The sequence below is a fragment of the Myotis daubentonii genome, chromosome 9, assembly GCF_963259705.1.
Source record: "Myotis daubentonii chromosome 9, mMyoDau2.1, whole genome shotgun sequence".
Taxonomy (NCBI): Eukaryota; Metazoa; Chordata; class Mammalia; order Chiroptera; family Vespertilionidae; genus Myotis; species Myotis daubentonii.
In genome coordinates, this window is record NC_081848.1 from 34,095,297 (window position 1) to 34,120,999 (window position 25,703).

Consider the following 25,703-nt stretch of genomic DNA (forward strand, 5'->3'; position numbering starts at 1 on the left):
ACCAGCATTAAAAAATGGTATTAAGGACCTGTAGAGGCAAGATCTATATGGTTCAATACAGTCATGGCATTGTAATAGCAGCATTACTACTCTTATTGTAGTGGGAGATTATGAAACTAGCTAGAAATGGCACATTTGATAATAAAGAACATGAGACTATTTCCAAGGCTTGAAGAAGAAATGATGCATGTATACTCTAAAAAATATTTACATGCACGGATCAGACAAGAAACATGCACCTTTTCTCTATCCATTATTCTATATCTTCATTGGCAAACAAGTTTTCCTTACTTGGGCTCATAAATTTTATAATAGACTTTAAAAATAAAATTGTTCACATATAGAGAGACAAGGGTCCTACAAAAAACATTTGCCTTGTAGGCAGCTATGATCAAAGCAGAGCAAAACTAAAAAACCAGAAACCATGAAAATGTTATTTTGAACGTAGAGAAAGTACAGAAATAAGGAATGACAAATTCATTGGATTTGAGTTAGAAAACCACGACACTATAGCCACTAAAGGTGGGGGAGAAAGAACACATGGCAGCAGCTTGAATAATGAATGATGCTCACGTTGACAGTAACTATTTTTTAAAGGAGACTGGCTATGAACAAGAGTATTAGCAGGGAGGTAGCATGGAGTATTAAAAAGAACAAGTGTAACTAATCATTGAAAAAATTTCTTGAGTTAGTGAGAAGGAAAAGAAAACTCATTCAACACTACTGGTAGGAAAGTGTGATACTCTTTACTCTTAAAAAAAAACAAAAAACCCCCACACAAATGTACTTTTACAATGGTGAGATCTGATGGGCAACATCTTTTTTACTTTTATTTATGCATCTTTATTGTTGAAAGTATTACAAATGCACCCCTTCCCCCCCCACTGCCAATGACCCCCTTCACCCTGCACTCCCTATGCCAGGCTACACTATTGTTTATCCATGGGTTATGCATACATGCACATAAATTCCTTGGTTAATCTCTTCCCCCTGCCCCACCCTGTTTCCCTGAGATTTATCAATCTGTTCCATGCTTCCATGTCTCTGGATCTATTTTGTTGGTCAGTTTATTTTGTTAATTAGATTCCACATAAAAGTGAGATCATGTGATACTTGTCTTTCTGACTGGCTTATTTCACTTAGCATACTTTCCAGGTCCCTTCATGCTGTCTCAAAGGATAACAGATCCTTCTTTTTTACAGCTGCAAAGTATTCCATGGTATAAATGTACATCTTTTTTTATCCTCTCATCTACTGATGGGCACTTGGGCTGTTTCCAAATCTTAGCTATACTAAATAGCACTGCTATGAACATATTTTTTAAAAAATATTTTTTATTGATTTTTTACAGAGAGGAAGGGAGAGGGATAGAGAGTTAGAAACATCGATGAGAGAGAAGCATCGATCAGCTGCCTCCTGCACACTCCCTACTGGAGATGTGCCCGCAACCAAGGAACATGCCTTTGACCGGAATCGAACCTGGGACCTTTCAGTCCGCAGGCCAATGCTCTATCCACTGAGCCAAACTGGTCAGGGCGCTATGAACATATTGTTGCATATATTCTTTTAGATTGGTGTTTCGGGATTCTTAGGATATATTGATGGGGAACGTTTTATTTACAGGAAATATTGGGGGGAAATGAGACAAGGTATGTACACTAAAATTAGGCAAATACATAAATCTAAAATGTAGGACATTCTACAAAACAATGGTCTAATTTTCTCATAAATTTAATGTAATAGAGAATAAGAATTCTAGAAAAAGACAGGAGACATAACCATATATCATGGACAAACTTTAACAAAATCCTGGTTAAATAATATCAACTACAATTATAAGACAATTTAGGGACAAGTAGAAAAATTTGAATATGAGCTGAATATTAGATACTGGAGAACTATTGCTATTTTCTTTGGTGTGATAATTATATTGTAGTTATGTAGTTAGTCTTTTTAAAGGAAATTTGTTGACGTACCTAGGGATGAAATGTCCTATCCACAGCTTAAATTCAAATGGCTCAGCAAAAACTATATAGATCTATACAGATATATTGAAAGCAAATCCACATACATGCAAAACATTAAACAAAACTGGTTATAACTGGTATGTATAGATGCTGTATCATTGTACTGTTCTATTCCTTCAACTCTTACGTGTTTGTAAATTTTCAAAGTGAAAAGTTAGGGAGAGGAAGAGAAACAAGACAGTGAGAAGGTAAAGATGGGTATACTGGTAATTGATTAACAGCCAAACACGAGAAAGATCAGCACTAAATAGAAGGTGTGCATCATTTTCTGAGATTAGAGGGAAGAAGCTGTGATGAGTACAGATATAGATGAGTAGGTATGGGTGTGGAAAGTGGGGGAAACAACAGGTGATCTCAAGCTTCTCCATGAAGGAGGAAGCAAGATGAGGAGCAGTAGGTTGGTGGCGTGAAGAGAATGAAGATTTGGAATAGAGGCTGTGGGGAATGGCACAGGGAGCTGAACAGAGTACAGGTTTCACAGCTAAAGGTTTAGCTGAGGGGCTGCTGGGGACTTGTGTGTCTACAAACTTCTGATTTTTGCTCTTATTAGCACTACAAGCTTATCTCCAATCACAGAACTATCAGATGCTGTTTGTTTACTAAACCATGAGTTTCTTGAGGGAAAGAGCTTGGCTTTCACTTTTGCGTTCCCAGTACCTGGAATGAAGCAAGCATATAATGAATATTTATTAAATAAAATAGTCACAGTTTCACATTTAACTCTAACTACTCAGTTTTTATTGACCTTTTTTCTTACCCCCAGCCCAGATTCTGCTGGGCTAACTGCTTCTCTATCAGGATCCCATAGCAACATGAATGTTTATAATAGCCATTAAAAACCTCTTTCATTGCATCTGCTGCATTATAGTGAAACTGTAATATGTCTGTTACCTAGTGGAACAAAATCTTTTGAGATCAGTGATCTTGTAGGCTTGGTATCACAAACTTGACAGAGTAGTTGGCCTAATACACAACAGGCATTTTCCTGAGCTGAGCTGACCAATTAATGAGGATTTTAAGTTTTGCTTTGTAAAGGCTTTATTTCTGAATGTACATGTGAGTTTAACAAATAATTTTAACAGGCAAAACCAATAATATTACTAACATACAATCAAAAATATAAAGTGCCAAGTTATCCAGATCAGAATATTCTGGATAAAACACAGAAAAACAATTGCTTTATGAACATTTTTAAAAGACAGCACCTCTTTTCCATTTGTGTCTCTTCAAGTATTCAAAATGGGAAGAATGCTTCCCATGCCAGTGGAGGCAAATGTTCCAAACAAACCTTTAAAGGTTTAGCCACTGGGTTGAGGTGACTTTCTGTGAAAACAATTCAGGAGACCAAGCATTTTTAGTTTCAGGCACTGAAGGTGGCCAATTTTCTGAAAACGAAAGGCAACATCTGACTTCTGAACCATAACCAAGTCCCAACACTGACTCTTTGGAAATCCAGCCTGAGTGTGTACTGCTGTAGTTAGGAGTTTTCTGGTTTGCAACTACTGCTGTAAGCGTGTTCTTTAAATTTAACTCTTTCTTAATGAAACGTTTATTGGTTCTTTGTTTGACACACTTCAGTTTCTTTCTCGGTAATGTGTTCTGATCAGGAGAATTACAAGCAGCAAGGCATTTTCTTAGACCCACGGCTTGGAATCCAAGCATATCGGGAAGAAATGCTTTTCTTGTGGTAGGAGGGACCCATTCATCAATGTCAGATTCAAAGCACTCAGCAATAGAACAGTTGTTGACAACCTCTGGTTGTGTAACACCAGGTATAACAGGGCTTTTGGATTTCTGGCTGGGTGTTTTTATATTTTTTTGAGACCTGGGAGTGGCTTGCTGTGCCTCATTTTCAGAGGAAATCCTTGTTTCTTTATAGTTAGTATCAAGATCCACATAAAAGGAAGGTAGTTTCTTGAAAGCTCCTCTCACCCCATGAATTCTTGTTTGGTGGAATCCTGCAACAGGAGTTGACTGTGAACATGGAACAAAGTCCTGACTATCTTCAACATCACTTTCTGAATCTGATGGAAAATGTGGTGAAGAGCATGTTTTTGGATTCATTGGGGCAGGCATGTTTGGCAAGGATAATTTTTGTGAAGATTGGCTTAAGTTTTCAGACAGTGACCTCAGTGAAAAATCAGATTCTATATGCTGACTTTCTGCCGAAGACTTTCCCCATTGTAACAAAACATCCTGTGACTCTTTGGTGGTTTCTGTTGCCATGTCCATTTCTTTAGCACTATCATCAAAGAGATCAGCAGAAGCATTGTAGCTGCTTTCATGACCAGGAACATAGGTCTGTGTTAAGTTATTTCTGGTATGTCCATAAGGCATTTCTTTCAATGCATCTGTACTTCTACTTGGACTGCTGCAAAGAGCTTCTAAGGAATATGTAAGTTTCCTGCAAATTGTAAGACTGTCACCTTGGTTCTTTGGCCATCTCCTACATTGTTTATTTTCTAAGCTGCAAAGGTCAGAAACATCATTATACCTCCTGGAACACAATGTCATCCACTTCTCACTCATTTCCAAAGGTGATTTTTCTCCACATCCATTAAAATACTTGCTACTGAGACAAGAATGGTCACTCTCTGAAGTACTGTGTGTATGTGAAATTGTAGCACTACGTGGTGGAATTCTGGTAGACTTCCTAAGAATAGATGTTGTTCCTAAACCTTTTGAAGCTGGAAACAGAGCTGACAGAGAAGCATTTGCTGGAAAACATTCAGAAATATCTCTTCCATTTCTACCTACAGAGACAGCCTCTGCCGTGTTATCTGGTTGTGACTCCTGAAAACTAGCAGCTGGATTTGCTTCACAGTTGGAAAGGAAGTTACCTTTGCCAGAGTTTGCTTTGACTGCTGCTTGTGATGCTCTTAACGCTATAGGTGGTGTAAGCAAGGCTCCAGCAGTTCCCTGGGGAGTCACAGATAAACTGCTGAGGTCTGCATGTAATTCATCGATGCCATTATCTAGATGAGGCTTCCTACTGCTGGCATCCACTGGAGTTATAGCAATCTCACTTTCGATAACTGCCAGAAACTTGTTTAAGCTTTCAGAGAGTGGCAGATCATCCCAAATCTTGGGGTCATAATCCTGGGAACCACTAGCTATTTCTTCAAGTCTGAGTGATATAGGTGGACAACACACAGATCTTTCCTGAAGGCTGAAGGGAGTACTGATATCATGACCTGTTAGCTCATGCTGGGAATTTCTCTTTTTAATTTCTACTGCACTGTGGAAGAATTTTGTATTACTTGGCTCATGGGACTCTTGCATTTTCAAGAATAAATTAGAACCAGTAACTCCAATTTCATGATGACTGCTGTGTACTGCACTTGGCTGATTAGCTTGTAAGCCAAGTTCATCACCTAACTTTTGTGCTGTGCTCTTTTTATCCATATATGAAACAAGGCTCCATGAACACTGAATGGCATCATGGCAACCACCTGAATCAGTGGCCTCTGCCAAGGAAATGCACTTTCTGTTCTGGTGAAGAGTATCAAAGGCCTTGCTCTGTTCTGAAGCTGAAAAATTATCCTCATCTGTTAGCTGTGAAACAATGGAAGTGAGTTCAAGTGATGACTGCCAGGACATTAAAAAGTTATCTCTGCCATGGGATTCCACAAAATCAGAGCTGCTGTCAAGGCTACACATGCTGCTGAGATCACTACTTGAGTGTTCTAAAGCAAGCAGGTGGCTCGTAGGTGCCTGGGAGCCACCATGGAGTTTCCTGAAATTGGAAAGCTGCAAAAGCTGCCGGAAATAGTCAATGACAGTGAAGCCTGCGACACTCGGGTCTGGTAGGACAATCTGGCAAGCTAGTAGCTCTTTAATTTCTCTCCTGCGGCCAAGGCATTGTTCTAAGAAGGTACTGGAATCTGAACCTTGCCCATGTTGTTTTTCAAAATTCTGCAAAAGAAGTTAATACATTTAAATGAGAATAAATTTTTCTTCCTTTGACTAGAAAGTGAAACAGATTTGAAATAATTTCAATCATCTAGTGTTATAGACACAGTAGTATAAGTAAGAGAAGCAAACCCTGGAGTAAAGAGACTTGTATTCAAATCCCAGTTCTAACATTTACTAGTGTTGTGACTTTGGACAACTTATTTAACCTTTTTGAGCCTTAGTTTTCTCATTTATAAGCTAGAGATTTAAAAAATGCAAGTTTACTGTATTTGCAATAACATGGAAAACTGCACTGCTTAGGAAATAGTTGCTCAATAAATGATAGCTATTATATTTGTCATTAACTTCCATAAACTTTGAGTGCTTAAGGGAATGTTCTAACCCAGCCGTGGCAAACTACGGCCTGTGGGCTGGATCCGGCCCATTTGAAATGAATAAAACTATTGAAAAAAAAGACCGTACCCTTTTATGTAATGATGTTTACTTTGAATTTATATTAGTTCACACAAACACTCCATCCATGCTTTTGTTCTGGCCCTCCGGTCCAGTTTAAGAACCCATTGTGGCCCTCGAGTCAAAAAGTTTGCCCACCCCTGTTCTAACCTATTAAAAAAAGAAGATAAAGAACTGTCTAAGGTTTTAACAAAGAAAAGTTCTGTAGCTCCTGGCTTCACCTTCCCTTTGGTCTTTCTCACTGTGCAGTTAGGGAGTGCTTTGTTCTTATTTTTAAAACCCTAATTCCAATGTGGATAAAATTTATATTTGTTCCCTTTAGCATAGATGAAACAGGAAAGGATTACTCTTTCAGAATTAGTACATTATTTTCAACTTCTATTGTCACTTTTATAATTATTTAAAACCATCCTTTCTAACCTATTATTAGTTATGAATATGCAGATAAACAAATATCTAACACTTCCGAATTTACATAAAGTTAGATTTTTAAAGCTCTGAAAACATTTAAACTAGACTCTTCTGACTTTTGAAAGAGGAAGTTGTCGCACATGGTGTTTAACCTATAGCCTATTTTTACACAGTCTAAAGTGCTTCTACAGGATCTCACATTTATGACTCCTAGAAACTGTTTAGAGAATTAAAATCATTTCATTACAGTGGAAATGTTAACAGAACAGAAGAAAGCTAGAAGCAATTACCGTCACTCCAAATATAAAGTTCTGTCCAACAAAGCAAGTTTCCACGGCTTTAGTTAACAGGTTCTGAGTTGCATCCCTATCCAGTGCTCCTGGAATTTCACTGGAATCCTGAATGTATCTTGATTGGAAAAAAAAAAAAGTGTGAAGAGATAAACTTTGAAATTCTAACTTGCCATAAAGTTAGAATATGTGAACAATTAGTTTGAAAATGCAACATGAACCTTTTGAGTTACATATTTAAAAAAGTGACTTTAGCTCTGGCTGGTTTGGCTTGGTGAATAGAGCGCAGGCCTGTGGACTGGAGTCCCGGGTTTGATTCCGGTCAAGGGCACATGCCCGGGTTGTGGGCTTGATCTCCAGTAGTGGGGGAGGGGTGTAGGAAGCAGCTGATCAATGATTCTCTCTCATCATTGATGTTTCTCTCTCCCTTCTTTTCTGAAAAAAATTTTTTTTTAAAGTGACTTTAAAAGCTAGGCATTTTGTTCCCTCTAGTTTCCCATAGCTAGGAAGACAAAAACAATTGATCAAATGTGAATAAAATAGATGCCTGTCTAGGAATCAGGCCCAGCAATTATTCTAGAAGCAGCAGTGGAAGTAGTAGTGGGATCTCTAGTCCTCATCAAAGCAGAGGGGAGTCTTTCCTCTTCCCTGGTGATCCTATGGTCCCTTGCTGTCCCTTTCTTCAAATGAGTCTGTTCTCAACAATAAGGAGACAGACAGACATTTCTTCTGTTAGGGATTAGGGGAGGAGGGTAGAAGACTGCTTAAATATATCCTTGCATTTCAGGATAACATCATAAAAGGTCAAACTATGCAGGTGAAGTTGTAATGAGAGAAATAACAAAATTTCAACTTCTGATATGCAAATATTCCCACAAATGGCTTCTTCTGCCTCAAGGGATGTTGGCCACTTGAATGTAAATATCAACCTGGATAACCCCTCAGTTTGAAACAATTTTATTACCCTAACCGGTCTGGCTCAGTGGATAGAACATCAGCCTGCAGACTGAAGGGTCCCAGGTTTGATTCTGGTCAAGGGCATGTACTTTGGTTTCAGCCACATCCCCAGTGGAGGTTGTGCAGGGAGGCAGTTGATTGATGTTTCTCTCTCATAGATATTTCTCACTCTCTATCCCTCTCCCTTCCTCTCTGTAAAAAATCAATAAAATATATTTTTTAAAAAAGAAACATTTTTACTTTCTTATTCTATGTCCTCTAACTTGGATTAGAGTTTTGTAATTTAGTATTCTAATCACAGCTTAGTTGGCCTGGATAAAAGGAGCTTGGTTCAACATTATCACTATACTAGAGGCCCAGTGCACAAAAATTTGTGCACTTGGGGGGAGGGGGTCCCTCAGCCTGGCCTGTGCCCTCTGACAGTCTGGGACCCCTCAGGGGTAACCACTTGCTGGCTTAGACCTGCTCCCGGGGGATTGGGCCTAAGATGGCAATCAGACATCCATCTGGCAGCCCGGGAGCTCTCGGAGGATGCCCACTTGCCAGCGGGGAGCAGACCTAAGCTGCAATCAGACATCCTTAGTGCTGCTGAGGAGGCAGGAAAGGCTCCCACCACCACTGCTGTCCTGGCAGCCATCAGCCTGGCTTGTGGCTGAGCAGAGCTCCTCCCATGTGAGAGTGCACTGACCACCAGAGGGCAGCTCCTGCATTGAGCATCTGCCCCCTGGTGGTCAGTGTGTGTCATAGTGACCAGTCATTCCCAGTCTTTCTGCTGTTAGGGTCAGTTTGCATATTACCCTTTTACTATATAGGACAGAGGCCTGGTGCACGGGTCGGGGGCGGCTGGTTTGCCCTGAAGGGTGATCCAGATCAGGGTGGGGGTCCCACTGGGGTGCCTGGCCAGCCTGGATGACGGGCTGATGGCTGTTTGCAGCTGGTCACACCCCCTTCAGGGTGGGGGTCCCCACTGGGGTGCCTAGCCAGCCTGGGTGAGGGGCTGAGGGCCGTTTTCAGGCTGGTGGGCGACTGAAGCTCCAGCCTCTTTTTTTCTTTCTTGTTTTTTTATTCTGGGATTTATTTACCTTCTATAGCTGTCACTGGAGCTGAGAGCCGGCTCCAGCTCTGAGACCCGGCTCCAGCTCTTAGGCTGCGGCTGGCCGAAAGCAGGTATCTGCGTTTGTTTAGCTTTTATATTTGAAACTCTGTTGCCATCAATGGCGCTCTAAGCTCTGACCAGGTGAAAGCAGGTATTTGAGGTTTGTTTAGCTTCTATAATTGAAACATTGTTGCTTCCAGAGCTCAGAGCTGGGCCGCGGCAGGTGGGGAACCTTGGCTTCCTCCATCACTGGAGCAAGCAAGCCTCATGTTCGCTTCAGCTGCATGGCTGCCAGCCGCCATCTTTGTTGGCAGTTAATTTGCATATCCTGCTGATTAGCCAATGAGAAGCATAGCGGAGGTATGGTCAGTTACCATGTTTGTCTATTATTAGATAGGATATTCAGGAAATAAACATCTATTTCTCGATGATCGTTTACAGAAACTGATGATCTGCGGTTGAGTAGTCAATGAGGTCATCTTTTTTACTAAATGTTTATTAACTTAAAAACACATTATTTTAAAATTCTATTAATATACTAATAGGAAAAGGAATGATTTAAATAATCTTACCTATGCAAATCAGTGGCTGTAAGACCAAAAAATGCATCTAAGCAGCTTCCAAAAACAGTAATGCCAAATAATTTATTTGATTCTGCAACTTTTATGGAAAGTCTGTATCTGTAACTGGCATTTTCAGCTTCACCAGTAGAACCACATTTTGGACAATTAGACCTGGACAAGTGGAAGAAAAAAGTATAGAAATGCTCACTAATTTTTTTTTTCATATGGTGAAAAAAAATCTGGAAAAGTAAAAATTAAAAAAATAACGTTTTGTGTACAAATGTTTGTATACAACTTACATTCGTCTTAAACTATTTCAGATTAATCTCTTTTAAATTTCTTTATTCACAACAGCTGCTTTCACTGATTTAAATTAAGTAGCACTGAACTGACAGAAAAGTGAAGGGAATCTGGAATCTGTGTGTGTGTTTGGAGGGTTTATGGGGGTGGTGAGAGAGATGTTCTTATTGGGTAGCTAAATCATCATGAACAAAGTGAGACACATTATAGTCTGGGGTTGGGGGTATGTGCAAACTAAATAATGAAGTAAACACCACACCAACAGAAGACCTGAAAATTAATGTCTATCTTCTATTGAAAAATAATTAATCATCTTGAAACAATTAATAAAAATGTATATATAGAGAACCCAGTTACATTTTTCACACCATTATAAAAATAACTTACTTTTTAAAATTCTCTGTGATATGCTAAGAATTTATCAGATTACAAAGAGGTACAAAACATCTTATTTAACCTGTTTCTAAGGCAATGTATAATTATGGCCAATGTCTTTCTGGTGAAAAAATAACTGTATTAAGTGTAACTTTACTGTCATGTACTAAATGTCTGGTCTTGGGATATTTTACTAAATCCCTTAAACTGTGATTTCCTCATCAGTAAAATTTAGGGTTGAAGAAGGATAAGAGGAGATAAAACAAAAGAAAAGAAAGTAAAGAAAACATCTATTGCCAATTAATATGTTAGTCTGCTTCTTTCTAATAATTATATTAAATATTGTAATGATATTGTCACTTCTATGAAATGTTTCCCTCCTTTTTAATTGTTTGTAATAATGTCTTACAACTTACATTCTTAATTTAGCAAACTGACCAATGAAAACATCTTTTGGTAATGGATAACTGTTGTTTTTGTTCTTTTGTTGCTTAGCGATTATCAACCTTTTTTATTTCATGGCACACATAAAATAATTACTAAAATTCTGCAGCACATCAAAAAATACATACTTTGCAAATCTGACAAAAAATAGGTATAATTTTGATTCATCCACACAAGATGGCTATTGTTGTATTGGCTGTTGCCATTTTTTATTTGATAATCTAAGGAAAAAGAGGTGAGTGCCCCTGACTAAATAGTCAGGCATTACATGTTTTAAAAATTCTTGTGGCACACCAGTTGAAAATCACTGATCTAGCTTAAAAAAGCAAATAGAAAATGCAAATAGAAAATAAAGATAAAGTGTAAATATTTGATTGCTGCCATATAGCCACCAGGGAAGCCTAAACTCCACAGGACCAAGGTGACTATTTTGAACAAAGGTTAATCTTTTATATAAGAAGTTACTGATTCATTATTAAATTTGTGATAATTATTTTTTTGCTAACCTGAGGATGGATCTGTGCCATTCCATTCGTGTAATCTTACCCAAATCTGCTGGAGCTGTGTTGTAATTTGGCTATAAATACACCTTCTTTAAAAATGATATATTAATAATGCATTCAAGTCTAATGAAATATTCTTTTTTTAAAAAAATATATTTTATTGATTTTTTTACAGAGAGAAAGGGAGAGGGATAGAGAGTTAGAAACATCGATGAGAGAAACATCGATCAGCTGCCTCCTGCACGCTCCCTACTGGGGATGAGTCCACAACCAAGGTACATGCCCTTGACCGGAATCGAACCTGGGACCCTTGAGTCCACAGGCCAACGCTCTATCCACGGAGCCAAACCAGTTAGGACAAATGTAATATTCTTAGCAAATCTTAATAGGCATCACCATTTTGCAGTTCATGAATGTTTGCAACATACATTCTTTCATTCTGATATGTAAACAAGGCCATTTATTCCCATTTACGTAAGGGACAACTGGGGTGAATTTTTGCCAAAGGTGACAGACAAAGTTAGTGAATTTTATGACCCAGATCCAAGGCTTTGGATTTCTATCCTACAGATTTTTCTTGCATGATGCCTTATGATGACTATAAGAACAATATGGTTAGTTATGAACTATCTTTCAAATAGAGTGTCAATGATAGCCTAACAAAAACTAGGTTTACTCATATTTGGCAATGATACATCTGATAAAGGGTTAATATCCAAAATATATAAGGAACTCATACAGCTTAACAAAAGAAACACAAACAATCCAATGAAAAAAATGGGCAAAGGACCTAACTAGACACTTCTCCAAAGAGAACATACAGATGGCCAAGAGACATAAGAAAAATGCTCAAAGTCACTGACCATCCAAGAGATGCAAATCAAAATCACAATGAGGTACCATCTCACACCTATCAGACTGGCTACTATCAACAAACAACAAGTGCTGGTGAGGATGTGGAGAAAAGGGAACCTTAGTACACTGCTGGTGGGAATGCAGACTGGTGCAACCATTATGGAAAACAGTAGGGAGTTTCCTTGAAACATTAAATATGGAACTGCCATTTGACCCAGTGATCCCACTTCTAGTAATATATCCTAAGAAACCCAAAGCACCAATCAGAAAGAATGTATGCACCCCTACGTTCATAGCAGCATAATTTACAATAGCTAAGATCTAGAAACAGCCCAAGTGCCCATCCGTAGATGAGTGGATAAAAAAGCTGTAGTACATTTATACCATGGAATACTATGCAGCAGCAAAAAAGAAGAATCTCTTACCCTTTGAGACAGCATGGAGAGACCTGGAGAGTATCATGCTAAGTGAAATAAGTCAATCAAAGAAGGACAAGTATCACATGATCGCACTTATATGTGGAATGTAAGTAACAAAATAAAGTGATGAACAGTGTGGATCCAGAGCTGGAACAGAGTGTGGAATCTCAGAGGGAAGGCGGGGGAGGGTGAGTGGGTGGGAGGGAGGTAATCAACCAAAGATCTTGAATGCATATATATAACCCATGGACAGAGGCAATAGGGTGCTAAAGGCCTGTGGTGGTGGGGGGTGGTGGTGTCCTGGAGGGAGTCAATGGGGGAAGAGGGGGACATGCAATACTTTCAACAATAAAGAATTATTTAAAACAAAACAAAAAACTAGGATTACTAATATGAATGCATATAAACACTAAATTATATATAGCTTTTTATACAGGGTGCCCCCAAAATATGTATACACAAAAAAATATAATTATAAAGCCAGTGTTTACATTTCATTTCATTTTCAAAATGTAATAGAATCTACAGACACCCTGTATACATTTTTTTGGGATGCCCTGTATATGTAGATATTTATGTATATGATTTCCTTTAATCCTTTGGGAATAAGGCTGGATTGAAACAAATAAATGTTAGTGTGGAGTAATACATATCAGAGCTTGAACTTTAATATGTATACAAATCACTTGGAATCTAAGTCTGGGTCAAGGCCCCAAATCTTGCATTTTTAACAAGCTGCCCTGGCTTCTGGCTGAGCGGCACTCCCCCTGTGGGAGCACACTGACCACCAGGGGGCAGCTCCTGCATTGAGCATCTGCCCCATGGTCAGCGCATGTCATAGTGACCAGTAGTTCACCGTTGGGCTGAAACCGGCTCTCCAACATTCCCAGAGGGGTCCCAGATTGCGAGAGGGCACAGGCCAGGCTGAAGGACCCCAAGGGTGCATGATCCCAAGCAGAGAGGAATGTGGGAGGTTGGCCAGCTGGGGAGGGACCATAGGAAGGCTGCAGGGCATGTCTGGCCCGTCTCACTCAGTCCCGATTGGCCAGACCCCAGCAGCAAGCTAACCTACTGGTCAGAGCGTCTGCCCCCTTGTGGTCAGTGCATGTCATAGTGAGCAGTTGAGCAGCCTTAGCATATCATTAGCATATTATGCTTTGATTGGTTGAACGGCCAACTGGATGACTGGACAGTTAGCATATTAGGCTTTTATTGTATAGGATACTACTCAGCCATAAAAAAGAATGAAACCTTACCATTTGTGATAGCATGGATGGACCTAGAGGCTATTATGCTAAGTGAAATAAGTCAGTCAGAGAAAGACAAATTCCATAGGATTTCACTTACATGTGGAACCTTAAGAACAATATAAATGAGCAAAGAAAACAGAAACAGGCTTATAGATACAAAAAACAGACTGATGGTAGCCAGAGGGAAATGGGGTTGGGGTAAAAAAGATGAAAAGATTAAGTAGTACAAATTGGCAGTTACAAAATAGTCACAGGGATGTACAGTACAGCAAATAGTCAATAATATTGTAATAACTCAGTATGGTGCCAGATGGGTACTAGAAATATAAGGGGAAACACTTTATAAGGTATATGATTATCTAATTACTATGCTGTACACCTGAAACGCTAAAACTAATACAAAATAATACTGAATGTGAACTGTAATTGAAAAAAAGAAAGTACTTTAAGGCTTTACATACCACTTCCCCCCAATAGGAGAAAACTATGATCAATATGTGTGAAATTCAATTCAACTCTTTTAAATAAATGATAAAAACTTTTTGGGTGGCTGAGCAGTGGGGTGGGAAGGGATAGGAGAGAGGATAGATAAGTGTCTGAGCTACAATTCACATTTTAAGACAGGAAAAGAAAGTTCTTAGTATCAGAGAAAGATTTCTAGACTAAAGAAACTATGGGTCCCATTAAGTAACTTAGAAGGGCAATTCACATCTGTTTGGGTTAGGTGAATATCTTATATGGATAAGTAAGTACCACCACCCCCCCCCCCCCCCCCTTACTCATAATCTTTGGAAGAGCGCACACACACACATACACAAAGTTAATGTGGTCCCTCGTATGAAAAGAGTATCATATTCACATATGTGTGTGTGTGTATGATAATTTTATATGAATGATCAAAAACTTCCCATACATATATTGTTTATATCTGTACATCTATGTGTCTGCATCTTTATATACATCATGGAACCTTTTCAAATGAAATCTTGGAACCCTAACAGAAGGATGAGAATGGAGGTCTTGCTGAAATGAAAGTGGGGGCCAGAGCCCATCCTACTTGTTAGCACTATCTATTATTCCTTCTCTAGTCCCCATCTCCCAGTCTAGACGCATGAACCCTTAAGGCTCTACAGAATGTAATTTGAAAACCACCACTGCTCTAAATCTTGGAGGTTAAAACAAAGAAGAAAGTTAACCTTATTAAATACAAAGTACCTACTATAGTTTTTATCACTAAGGATTTGGAATTCAAAAAAAATCTTTAGGTGGAAATGAAATCTTTAGTGGAGAAATGAAAGTGGGGAATTTCTGTTTCCTGCAGCAGCTTGCAATTGACTTGTATTTCCTCTCTTGTGTTTACAGACTTTACTTTTACCTTTTGGACACTAAGATTATCCGAGAGAAGCACTTTTGACATGAAGGATATATAAAACTTGAATTTTGGAGAGCAAGAACTGAGGCAAGAAGAAATTTTCTTCTTCTATTCATGTATTCATGTTGTGGCCTGAAAAACAAAATAGTCACTGGGGTGAGTGGCAAATCTTTAATTGTAGGTGCATAATTCATTTCTGAAGAAAACCTCTTAACCTCCACTGAAAAGCCAAGAGATGTCTTTTCTAGTAGATGTCAATGTACTGAAAAACTAATTTTCTTTTCATGCTTATTTAAAAGTATTAATAGAAAGAAAATAAAATTTAAAACAGAATAGTTCAAACAAACATTCTGTTTCTGAATAAATATTTCATTCTCAATAATTCATGAAAAGTCATTTAGCTTTTTTCACATCTTTATAAGAAAAGCTATATAGAAATTTATTGGATCTCAGTGTGTACATTTTTACACAGCTTAAAGAGAAAGAAAATTCATATTTTGCAAGCAGAAAAAGCAAAATGTTATATGGTGAAATGAGAGTTCAAAGTGCTTTAAGATCCTTGTATAAAACATATTTGAGAAATCCTATATCATAAAAGCCTAATATGCTAAGTCTGATCATTCGTTTGACCATTCGACCAGTCATTATGATGCACACTAACCACTAGGGGGCAGACACTCCAACCAGTAGGGTTGCTTGCTGCTGGGGTCAGGCCAATTTGGACTGGGCAAGATGGGCCGGACATGCCCTGGAGCCCTCCCACAGTCCTTCCCTGGCCCTGATTGTGCACCGGTGGGGTCCCTCGGCCTGGCTTGCACCCTCTGGCAATCTGGGACCCCTTGAGGGATGTCGGAGAGCTGGTTTTGGCCCGATCCCCACAGGCCAGGCCGAGAGCTGCCACTGGTGCATGAATCCATGCACTAAACCTGTAGTAAAAAAATAACAACATTCTACTCTTTTATACTCTTAAAAATTTCAAATGTTGGTTTGTTTACCAACATTTAAAACTGATTAGCTTAATTATAGTATAAAATAGATATCTCTGCACATGTTCAAAATAAAGCTGTATCAATAAATTTTCACTTGTAAACACATGGCAAAAGCTTTCAATTTCTGAGTATGGGTAGAACTGTTTCTGAGACTGGCATCCACAAACTTTGACAAAGTAAAAGTCACAGTTAAAAATCATAATAGAAACTTTTAGGTATAACTCTTCAAGGGATAATCAGAAATTTAGAAATGTGGTGATGATGAAGGGAGATCTTAAAGTGATACTAATCTTGCCCATAATCAAAATGACATTTCTATGAAAATAAAATCTTGCCACCTAAGGCAGTAAGAAACTTGAAAAGATGAAAGATAAATCTAGCCGAAACTGGTTTGGCTCAGTGGATAGAGCGTCGGCCTGCGGACTGAAAGGTCCCAGGTTCAATTCCGGTCAAGGGCATGTACCTGGGTTGCGGACACATCCCAAGTAGGAGATGTGCAGGAGGCAGCTGATCGATATTTCTCTCTCGATGTTTCTAACTCTATCTCTCTCCCTTCCTCTCTGTAAAAAATCAGTAAAATATATTTAAAAAAAAGATAAATCTATAATAATAAAAGGGTAATATGCTAATTAGACTGGATGTCCTCCCGGATGTCCTTCTGAACAAAGCTGGGGCTGCGAGGGAAGCCTGTGCTGGCAGCCACGGGAAGGAAGGCCTATTCTTGCACGAATTTTGTGCATCCAGCTTCTAGTAGATTTATATAACTCACTGAGCTGCCTTATTAAAGGGAGCAGAAAAAAAGGCTGATATTGCCTAATTCTTTGTTGTTATCCTTACTTTGGGGTCCTTAAATATAAGACTAGTAAGGTCCTACCAAAAGCACATTTGTATTCCTAGATTTGGTTTTCATTTTAGGCCACATGGCAATCTCTAAGGACAAGATAGAGAAGGTGATATCGGATCAAGGGGAAGGCAAAAAGAAGGGTCAGAAAAAAAGCATCTGCCTTCTACCTCTCCTCTAAAATCCAGTTTAGGGTATAGGGTGTAACACAATGGCACACCTACCTGTAAGCTATGAGACATAACATAGAGCAAAGCTCCCTCCTGAAAATGTCATCTCTTACCTGTTTAAAATCCTGCTATTTAGAATGAAGCCTCAATTCCTTACAATGGCCTATGAGGCCCTAGATCACTTAGCTCCACCTCCTTGACTTCACCTTGATCACTGCACTTCAAGCCACACTAGCCTTCTTTCTGCTCAATTACACCAAATGGTTTCTCTTCTCAGGCTTTTGTGCTTACATTTCTCTGTGCCTAAAATTTTCTTCCCTTAGTTCTTCAAATAGCTGGTTCATCCTCATCCTTCAATCTTTAACTCTAATGTTAACCCCTTTAGAGAGCCCCACTTTATCTCAAGTACACCTCTTAGTTTCTGTGACATGTATCACCTATCTTATTTCTTCATGGTGCTAATCATGCTCGTGACATAAGCAACCATTCTACATATGCATTGTTTACTCATTTTGGTTTGTTCTTCCCCTGCTAGTCTGAAAGTTTCATAAAGACAGGGACCTGGTCTATCCTGTGCTCTACTGTATCCCCCAGTGCTTAGCACACAGTGAATTCACTATATTCAGTGAATACATAAAAAACTATAAGCAGAACCACGCAATTTAAGAACATTTTATGTCACATAATAGGATTTTCCTCCTTTTCATTGAAAGCTCTCTTCAAAGCCTTTCTTTATTAACAGAAAGAATGACTTTTCTTTTTTCCCACATCTTATACTACTGTACTTCTATAGTCTTACATGTTTTTTTCCTCTCTTCTATTTGGTTTATTCTCCCCAATGTGTTCTCTCTTGAGTCTCTCTTCCTTGTTCTTTATGTGCTAGTAATTTATGCTAGAGAACACAAAATAGTAATATGAGTTGTGTTCCTTATTCCCTTCCCCACCTTCAAACACTCTCCTACCGCAATGTTTCACATTTCTTTGTGTGTGTGTGTTCTTCCCCCCACCCCGCCTCCGCCGCCGCCCCGACTCCTCCCTCTGCCCAAAATGTTCTTTCACTCTCCTTACTAAGGCTTATTCTTCTTTAAAATTCTTTTCAGGGCTCTTCTTCTCCTGGAAGCTTTCCCAGGTTTAGTAATCCTACTTTATTTATTTATTTAAAAATATTTTTATTGATTTCAGAGAAGGGAGAGGGAGAGAGAAACATCAATAATGAGAGAAAATCATTGATCAGCTGCCTCCTGCACACCCCGTACTGGGGATTGAGCCCACAACCCGGGCATGTGCCCTTGACTTAAATTGAACCTCGGACCCTTCAATACACAGGCCAACACTCTATCCACTGAGTCAAACCAGCTAGGGTTAATCCTACTTTTTAATTTACCACTTACCAACTTACAGTAAATTTGTTTGTGTGCTTTTTAAACGTTTTTTTTTTTTTTTAAATCCTCACCCAAGGACATTTTCATTGATTTTTAGAGTGGGGATGGGGAAGGTGGGAGAAGGGGAGAGAGAGACACACACACAGAGACAGAGACAGGGAGAGAGAGAAACTTCAATCAGTTTCCTCTCCCAGGAGCTCCAACTGGGGCTGGGGATTGAAGCCACAACCTAGGCATGTGCCTTGACTGGGAATCAAACCCAAGACCTTTCAGTGTATGGGATGACACTCCTACCGACTGAGCCACAGCAAAAATATTTTTAATATGTGTTTTTCAGGAACCAGAGCAAGGACCATCTTTTTATATCCTCATGCCTAGCTCAAAATTTGTCAATCTGATCTTTAGTTATTAAATTTTTTCCTGATTTTCACTTTTCCTCTTCTTGAGCCAGTTCCAACAAATACCATTCGACATAAAACACCATTTTACCAAATCACAAAATAATTTTATATGTCTATATACATTATAGTACACAGAATAGTTTCATATATGGTGCCTTAATTAAGACTTATTTTAACCATTGCTTACACTTTATACTCATTTTGGATTTATTTTCTTTAATTGTGGTCATATGAGCAGAGATGATTTTATTTAGAGTTCTAAAATAAAATTTTATATTAGAACAAAACTATATTGGCATGCATCAAATCATATTCTTCACAAAACCATTATCAAATTCAAATGTTAGGAAATGGGTTAAACCTGTATGATGACTAGGACACTGTGCCAAGTGTTGTGGGGAAATTTAAAAAAATAAGACACTTCCTGTCCTAAAATGTTCACTAACTGGGCAGACAACTTACCAATAAATGAAAAACATACAAGCAGAAATATTTGGGAATTAATTTCTAAGTTAAATGTATAAGAACTAATTGCTATATTTTTAAAAGGAAGATTGGTTAAACTGTCTTTAAGGATTTACTGCACTCTTGTGGATAAAATAAGTATGTCTAGGAAATTATAACTAACAAATTTGAGAATTGAAATGAAAAAGGTTATCAAATATTTGTGTTTTACCTTGTAAACCCCAGAAAATTGCAAAAAAACTTCCCATTCATTGTCTGGTGGCCAAAAATGTAATAATATCCTTTTAGATAGTTACTGTTAGTTATTCTTTGCTGTTTCCATAGTGTTTCCTTTATGATACTTGTCATCTAGTTTGCTTTGTCTCTCTCTCTCCTGCTTGACTTGCAGTATAGTGAATCCATGTTTGATGCATAACTGAATGAAGCATTGGGAATGAGTAAATACTAAAGTTAGGTAAGCACAATGATAGACTTAACAATTTCATATGTGGTATTTCTTGCAATTTATCTTTCTTTTTTATTTTATTAGGGAGGTTGGTGGTATAGTATTACATTTATTTCAGCTCCATCATAGTCAGCAAACCATATTCTGGTGGGAGGCTAAGTAGGGGTGATGTGGTGAGAGAGTGGAGCAGGTGCACAGGGGGCTGCAGCAGAACAAGGCTAATGTATGGGGCACCTGAATTCTTGGTTTAAAAACCCCTTTATCTTGTTTCAACTATAAACTTATTATCAGCCACCAATCAATTGGGAGAAAGGGAGGCGCAAAGGATGAAAGACAAGTGCTTTCACTGAGCATCAGAGAATAATGCCAGTGTACTGAGGAAACACATTTACATTACTTCCTCTAAGGAACAGAATGTGGTACATTCTGTGGTACAGAATAAAAGCGCTAAGAGAAAAAGAAGCTGATCCTGAACCAGAGGAAAAGAATTTCCAATTTAATAAATCTCTAAAGAGCAAGGTATACAATTAAATCTAGTAGAGCTTTATTCTATTACTAGGAGCCCCGTGCACGAAATTCGTGCACTGGGTGTGTGTATGGGGGAGTGTCCCTCAGCCCAGCCTGCCCCCTCTCACATACTGGGAGCCCTCAGGCGTTGACCCCCATCACTCTCCAATCACAGGATCGGCCCCTTGCCCAAGCCTGACGCTTCTGGCCTAGGCGTCCGGCCCGGGCAGCGGGGACCCGTAGCTGCAGCGGCCCCACGATCGTGGGCTTCGCTTTAGGCCCAGGCAAGGGACCCCTAGCTCCTGGGACTGCCAGCTTCGACCGTGCCCAGCTCCCATCGCTGGCTCCACCCCTACTTCCTGCTATCACTGGCCAGGGCGGAAAAGGCACCTGATTCTCCGATTCTCCCCCCTGGGTTTCCGATCACTGTCAGTAGCAGGGGGCTTCTTCCTGCTTTCCCTTTCGCCTCCCTGCATTGTGCCTACATATGCAAATTAACCGCCATCTTGTTGGCAGTTAACTGCCAATCTTAGTTGGCAGTTAATTTGCATATAGCCCTGATTAGCCAATGAAAAGGGTAGCTCGTACGCCAATTACCATTTTTCTCTTTTATTAGTGTTGATAATCATTCGCTAATTTTGTTACTTTATGAAAAAAAGTAATCAATTAATCCTCAATTTCTTATGCCTACTTGTACTTTTAATGTAACTTTGTTCCATTACCATCAGGAAATCCTTTTACCATCTGGGGGAATAAATTCCCATTTACTTAGCAAATTCACAGAAACAGATGTAGAGAAAGTTCCAAAGGACAGGCAGCCACTCATTGCTTTGGAGAATAAACTATCTTTCCATGCTGTTCTGTAGCTTTTGACCCTTTCTGCCAACTCCCAGGTCTGATGACTTTTACTTATTGATTTCAGAGAGAGAAAAAGGGAGAGAGAGAAACATCAATTTGTTGTTCCACTTATTTATGCATTCACTGGCTGATTCTTGTTTGTGTTCTGACTGGATAGAACCCGCAATCCTGGTGTATGGGGATGACGCCCTAACTAACTGAGCAACTTGGACAGTCTCGGGTCTGATGAATTTTGATAAAAGAAAAAGCTTGTTCCTCTTCCTAAAATGCTGAAACTTGGTATTTTTTTTTCTGACTTTGAGCAAGAAAGGAATGGCAATTCAACTTAATTAAGTAAGCCTAATTGTCTTAAATCTCTTCTATTGTTTATGGCTTTATTTTATTTTTTTAATATATATTTTTTATTGATTTCAGAGAGGAAGGGAGAGGGAGAAAGAGATAGAAACATCAATGATGAGTGAGAATCATTGATCTGCTGCCTCCTGCACGCCCCCTACTGGGGATCGAGCCCGAAACCTGGGCATGTGCCCTTGACTGGAATCAAACCTGGGACCTTTCAGTCCACAGGCCGAAGCTCTATCCACTGAGCCAAATCGGCTAGGGCTATGGCTTTATTTTTAACTAGGGGCCCGGTGCACGAAATTCGTGCACTGGGTGTGTGTGTGTGTGTGTGTGTGTGTGGGGGGGGGGGAGTGTCCCTCAGCCCAGCCTGCCCCCTCTCACATATTGGGAGCCCTCAGGCATTGACCCCCATCACCCTCCAATCGCAGGATCGGCCCCTTGCCCAGGCCTGACGCCTCTGACAGAGGTGTCAGGCCTGGGCAGGGGACCCTCATTTCCCCCCATAACTGGTTCTGCCCCCAGCCCAGGCCTGATGCCTCTGGCCCAGGCATCAGGCCTGGGCTGGGGACCCCCAAACCCCTCCGATTGCTGGCTCTGCCCTTTGCCCAGGCCTGATGCCTCGGCCAGAGGCGTAGACCCCCATCACCCTCCGATCGCCTGATCGGCCCCTTGCCCAGCCCAGATGCCTCCGCCAGAGGTGTCAGGCTTGGACAGGGGACCCCCATCTCCCCCTGATCACTGGCTCTGACCCCTGCCCAGGCCTGAGGCCTCTGGCCCAGGAATCATGCCTGGTCAGGGGACCCCCATCTCCCTCTGATCGCTTGCTCCACCCCCCGCCCAAGCCTGACGCCTCTGACCCAGGCTTCAGGCCTGGGCAAGGGGACCGTCATATCCCCCCAATCCTCGGGTCCGCCCCCCGCCCAGGCCTGATGCCTCGGCCAGAGGAGTTGATCCTCATCACCCTCCGATCACCAATCACCGGATCGGCCCCTTGACCAGGCCTGAGGCCTCCGGCAGAGGTGTCAGGCCTGGGCAGGAGACCCCCAGCTCCCTGCGGTTGCAGGCTCCGCCCCTGCCCAGGCCTAACGCCTCTGGCCTAGGCGTCCGGCCCGGGCAGCGGGGACCCGCAGCTGCAGCGGCCCCTTGATCATGGGCTTCGCTTTAGGCCCAGGCAAGGGACCCCTAGCTCCTGGGACTGCCAGCTTCGACCGTGCCCAGCTCCCATTGCTGGCTCCACCCCTACTTCCTGCTATCACTGGCCAGGGCGGAAAAGGCACCTGATTCTCTGATCATGGCTGGGGGGCAGGGCAAAGGCGGCCCCAGGGCCGCCTTTGCCCTGCCCCCCAGCTCTTAGCTCCCCCCTGGGTTTCCGGTCACTGTCAGTGGCAGGGGGCTTCTTCCTGCTTTCCCTTTCGCCTCCCTGCATTGTGCCTACATATGCAAATTAACCGCCATCTTGTTGGCAGTTAACTGCCAATCTTAGTTGGCAGTTAATTTGCATATAGCCCTGATTAGCCAATGAAAAGGGTATCGTCGTACGCCAATTACCATTTTTCTCTTTTATTATATAGGATTATAATTTGTAATTTTGTCTATCTTCCATTTAAACTGCCAAATATGTTCACATGCCTGAATTTTCTACAATATCTTTAACAAAAAGACTTAAAATAATGAACACTGCATTTAGAATGTCTTCCTTCCACAGTTTAATGAATGCCCAGTACATAAATATTAATTTATGGTCACATAGCTTTGAAGTTTCTTAGCTCTCTGGGCTTTCAGGAAAAACGTAAAACTTAACAGGGCACCAACTAATCTGGCCCACATGTGAAACTGAAAAAGCCTCAGATTATTTTGAAACAAATTAATTATCAGAAAACCAGTGCATGCCTTAGGAAGAAATGGAGTTATTAATTAATTGCATTATCATATGTAATTATATCATTAATGTAACCCCTTTTTCACATGGTCAGTCATTAATTCCAACACTGATGTATCCATATTTGTAACAGTTAGATCCTGTTTTATGTTAATAAAATGGCCCTATGGCTCTTAACTACTCATTATAAGACACATATTCATTTATTTTTATTGATTGTAGAGAGGGTAAGGGAGAGGGAGGGAAAGAGAAACAGAGATATGAGAGAAACATCGATGGGTTGCCTTCTCTACCCTCCCCCATTGGGGACCGAATCTGCAACCTGGGTATGTGCCCCATCCAGGAATCCAACGGGTGACCTTTTGGTGTACAGGACGACCAAGCCATACCGGCCAGGGCTAAGACACATATTTTTCACACTGGGCCCAGGAATTAGTTCCAGTTTATCACAGGGCTTACTCAAGTTCAAATAGTACTTTGGATTCCCCACAAATTAAAGGGTCATGATACTCAAGACTTTTGCTACTGTAGCCGAAACTGGTTTGGCTCAGTGGATAGAGCGTTGGCCTGCGGACTGAAAGGTCCCAGGTTCGATTCCGGTCAAGGGCATGTACCTGGGTTGCGGGCATATCCCCAGTAGGAGATGTGCAGGAGGCAGCTGATCGATGTTTCTAACTATCTCTCTCCCTTCCTCTCTGTAAAAAAATCAATAAAATATATTAAAAAAAAAAAAGACTTTTGCTACTGTAGGGCATTGCTCTGAAATCAGGAAGTCCACACACTGGGTACAAAGGTGTGTGCACCACAGCAAGTGCTATAGCAGCAGGGGACACCAATGTGCCTCACATATCTAGGGTTTGTACTCCAGTCTGGCCAGGACAATCCCAATTTATGCCTCTTTCCCAATTTAATTACTAATAGTCCCCTTCTCTCCTACTACCACTTCAAATGGCTCTTGGTTCGGGCTCTGAATTGCACGGTCCCTCTGTGGTGTCAGTGTGACTGCCTAGGAGAGGGTATCAGCATCAGCCACACACTCTTCACCTCCCTGCAACAATATGGGTTTCTATGTTGAGTCCAGATATCTGACCCCTTCCTTACTGTGAAAATCATTTGGGTTTTTGTTGTTGTTGTTGTCCTTTTCGGCCTGTTGGCCAGAGTGTTTAATAACTTTAGTCTTCAAAGAGAAATAATCTCTGTCCACTTTTCTATCTAGAAACCTCCCTGAAAAAACCTGATGATTCAAATAAATGAGTAACTAGTAAATATCTGGAACTTCACCTCCAAACAATATTTAAACCTTTTCCCTGGCTGGGTGGCTCAATTGGTTGGAGCATCCTCCCATACACCAAAAAGTTTGCAGGTTTGATTCCTGGTAGGGGCACATATCTAGGTTTCGGGTTCCATCCTGGATAAGAGCAATACTGGAGGCAACTGATTGATGTTTCTCTCTCACATCAATGTCTGTCTGTCTGTCTGTCTGTCTGTCTCTCTCTCTCTCTCTCTCCCCTTCCTCTTTCTCTAAAATCAACAAGCCTATCTCCAGGTCAGGATTAAATAAATAAGTAAATAAATAAACAAATAAATAAACCTTAAATTCTTAATAGCCAAAAAATAAATTTTGTTTCTCACCCCCTATGCCCATGACAATGTGTGGGTACTTCTTTGCTTTCTTTAACCAAAGGGTCCTTATTGCCAGAGGCTAAAACTAACAGTAGTTAGCATATTAATGCAAAAAGACCAACTGGGAGGCCAATGGACTTTGATATTCAGCAGGGCTGAAAATCAGCATAATATTGCCCTGCTGTGGGCTCAATGGCTCAAGGCAATTTCCTAACCTGATAATCCTATACTGTTTACCAAACTTTACCTTTGATCTGCCTGTATGCATTGCTAAAGGACAAATGTTTATTCAAGTAAATAAATAGTGGACCAGACCAGAAGTTGGTGTGTCTCTCCTAGAGAGCGGTTTCCACCTGGCCCCCCATGCCTTCTAAATTCATATTTCTTGTATACTATTTTCATTTGTGCGTCGGCCCTTCCTTCGGATCCTGAACCCTAGCTATAAAAGGTTTCGGCACCTTATGATGAACTTCTCAAACAAGTAACATCCCGGTCAAAGATAGCTTGATCATGCCACAATCAGCAACAGAAACAGCAAGCAGCTTTTATTTATTTATTTTTGGACTTTGGT

The 25,703-nt window shown here is 40.4% G+C and overlaps 1 protein-coding gene across 8 annotated transcripts in view; it reads right to left on the reverse strand.

Moving 5' to 3' along the window:
- Positions 1–1,407: 1,407 nt before the first annotated feature.
- Positions 1,408–25,703, reverse strand: part of DDIAS (DNA damage induced apoptosis suppressor) — a 32,697-nt gene continuing 8,401 nt past the window's right edge. For 3 of the 8 annotated variants that reach the window (XM_059708313.1, XM_059708315.1, XM_059708314.1), the window contains 4 exons: positions 15,234–15,362; positions 9,722–9,883; positions 7,097–7,214; positions 1,412–5,942 (listed from right to left, as the gene is read on the reverse strand). In XM_059708313.1, coding sequence (XP_059564296.1) covers positions 3,318–5,942; positions 7,097–7,214; positions 9,722–9,883; positions 15,234–15,362 — 3,034 coding nt within the window. In that variant the 3' untranslated portion in view covers positions 1,412–3,317. Of the gene's footprint in view, positions 5,943–7,096; positions 7,215–9,721; positions 9,884–15,233; positions 15,363–25,703 lie in introns of all 8 variants that reach the window. The other 5 variants (XM_059708316.1, XM_059708317.1, XM_059708319.1 and 2 more) reach the window with 3 other exon arrangements.